The sequence below is a fragment of the Pundamilia nyererei genome, unplaced genomic scaffold (genome assembly GCF_000239375.1).
Source record: "Pundamilia nyererei isolate P.nyererei 1_Seehausen unplaced genomic scaffold, PunNye1.0 scaffold00144, whole genome shotgun sequence".
NCBI lineage: Eukaryota > Metazoa > Chordata > Actinopteri > Cichliformes > Cichlidae > Pundamilia > Pundamilia nyererei.
Genome location: NW_005187545.1, coordinates 51989 through 54316, shown reverse-complemented (window position 1 = coordinate 54316; position 2328 = coordinate 51989). Strand labels below are relative to the sequence as shown.

Genomic DNA, 2328 nt, shown 5'->3' with positions numbered 1-2328 from the left:
AATTTATTCAACACAGGTCTATCTTAACTGTCCATGAATGCTTGGGTATTTGTTACCTGAAAAAGAAAGCATTACACCACATGGCAATAAAAAAACAAAACAAAAAACTGCTTAGTTTATATGACAATATAGTTACAGTTATGAGAATGAGCCACCTTTTATTTTTAATATTATTATTTATTTTAAGGTATAGTATGGCAAAAATGAAATGATAAATTTATATACATATATATGCCTATGAAGGGCATATTCACCAAATATTTGTAATAAATTTTACATGATGACAAATAAACTAGAGACTGGTGAGCCCCAGACATCTGTTGCATGTTTACAAGCATCTGTATGAATATTTGGTGGAATGCATCTTTAATTCATGTGTCCTGGATAGACTGAGAGGCCTTAGGACAGAGCTGATGAAATATTAAAATGCTGCACTAACTGCACAATCACAATGGAACATAAACCGTCTGTATGATCACTAACTCTGGCTGTGTCAGGCTGTGGTGTTTGTACTATAGAGCTGTCCTTTCACTCTACCTGCATGTCGCTTTATTTGTTTTCTATCTGTTTGGATTTGTTTGCCATTTCTAGTCATTCTAACTGTACAGCTTCCCCGCCTCCTGATTCCAGTGACAGAGCCAATGCAATTACGTGATATATTACTATATTTAAAAGAATGCTGTAACCATTTGTAACCTGTGAAAATTGTATTTTAATATTACAGAGCAGAGGTGAAACACAGCTTTTAGAGAGTAGAAAGAAGAAGATCACAGAGAAATACATTAAACTAGATCTGAGCATCTATACCTCTGTCCTCCAGTGGGTTGTTGGCAAGATTAATAGTGGTGAGTCCTGAGCTGGGGTTGTGGGCCAGAGCAGCAGCTAGCTTCTGGGCAAAATCGCTGTAGATTGTGAAAGGAGGTATTCATTACAGGTCTATAAACAATGTAAGCACCAAACAAAGACCTTCAGAATGCTTCAGCACCTTTGATGTTGCTTTTACAGTAGCAGGAAAGAAAAGCTTACAGAAAGTGAACTGAAATATTAGATTGGGACTGCTAAAAAAGCTATCCAATATTTTTAAAGAAGCGAATACACTGGAACAGCCTGGCAAAGCTCCCATTTCAACACTAAATAGATTAACAAAACTGGATCCAGTAATGTGATGCACAGCCATTTCCTTCACAGATCTGACGGAAGCTAAATCAAATTAACATCGCGGTACCCTCTGCAATGTTGCTGCAGTTTTCCGTATGTAGGTCTCGGTCATCCCATAGCTTGACCCTGAAAATACTGAGTCTGTGTATGACAATGCTTCAAACACATTAACAGTTTTCTCTTGCTGTGACACTCATTAAAAATGGGCTTTATTACTATTATATCAAGCAGGTATAAAACTAAATTACACGAAATCATAAATCTGACCCAAGTAATGTCCGACCTGTCAATATAAAAGGTCACTCCACAGATTTAATATTGCACTTCCATATAGCACAGACACTTTTGACTAAGAGATTAAAAGGGTACGTTGAAAAGGGTAAATCACCTCCCATAATGTGAGTTAGCATTTTTAGCTGTATTCATTCTGGATGCAAACCTTGGATTTTCAAAATAAATAGTTTTCCTCAAAATTTGTTCATTCAATAGCAAAAAAAAGAAAAAGCTTTCAAAATAAGAGAGTCACATCATAATTCTCCCTATATTTTCTATTCATTAAACTCATTTTCATCTGTTATTAAGCGACCTTGGAGTTCTGAGATTTGAAAGTGTGCTAATGATTACATATGTGTACTGTCCTAGCTACCTTTTAATTGACTTTGACATTTAAAAATTTCTTGAGTGCACCTTTAACATTTTGTATTTTCTTACGTTTTGAGTCCTGCATTGTCCAGGACCAACTCCTCCAGTCGACTGGATCGAGACACCACCCGAAGGATCTGCTCACACACATCTGCAGACTGAAGACGAACATATGTCAGAGCATTTTGGTAACAGCTGTGCAAAAGTCATTATATTTTTATGTGTTAGTACAATTTTGGTTCAAATCATCATCTCTACAGACTGTATGGAGGATCATCTTGGCAGAGAACAGAACAAAAGGCAGCAAACATCCAAGAAGAAGAAGAGCTTTGAATGTCCCTCAAGAAGCCTAAAGAACCATTTCTGAAGATGACTTAAAGAAATTACAGGACAGCTTCTCTATAAGAGTTCAGGCTGTGTTGAAGATTAAAGGTGATCTGGAAACATTGACTTTCAAGCTCAAAGCACTGCCCGTTTCCAATTTTTCTAGCAAAATACTAAGAATAATATATTCTTTCCTAAAGATTC

General features: G+C 36.3%; 1 protein-coding gene across 1 annotated transcript in view; it reads right to left on the bottom strand.

Annotated features, from left to right (window-relative positions):
* The window catches only part of LOC102196199 (leucine-rich repeat-containing protein 16A), a 71622-nt gene that overhangs the window by 27468 nt on the left and 41826 nt on the right, over positions 1–2328 (bottom strand). The window contains exons 10-12 of the mRNA XM_013913663.1: positions 1870–1958; positions 808–902; positions 607–620 (exon numbers count right to left, since the gene is read on the bottom strand). Of these exons, the coding sequence (XP_013769117.1) occupies positions 607–620; positions 808–902; positions 1870–1958 (198 nt within the window). The remainder of the gene's footprint in view (positions 1–606; positions 621–807; positions 903–1869; positions 1959–2328) is intronic.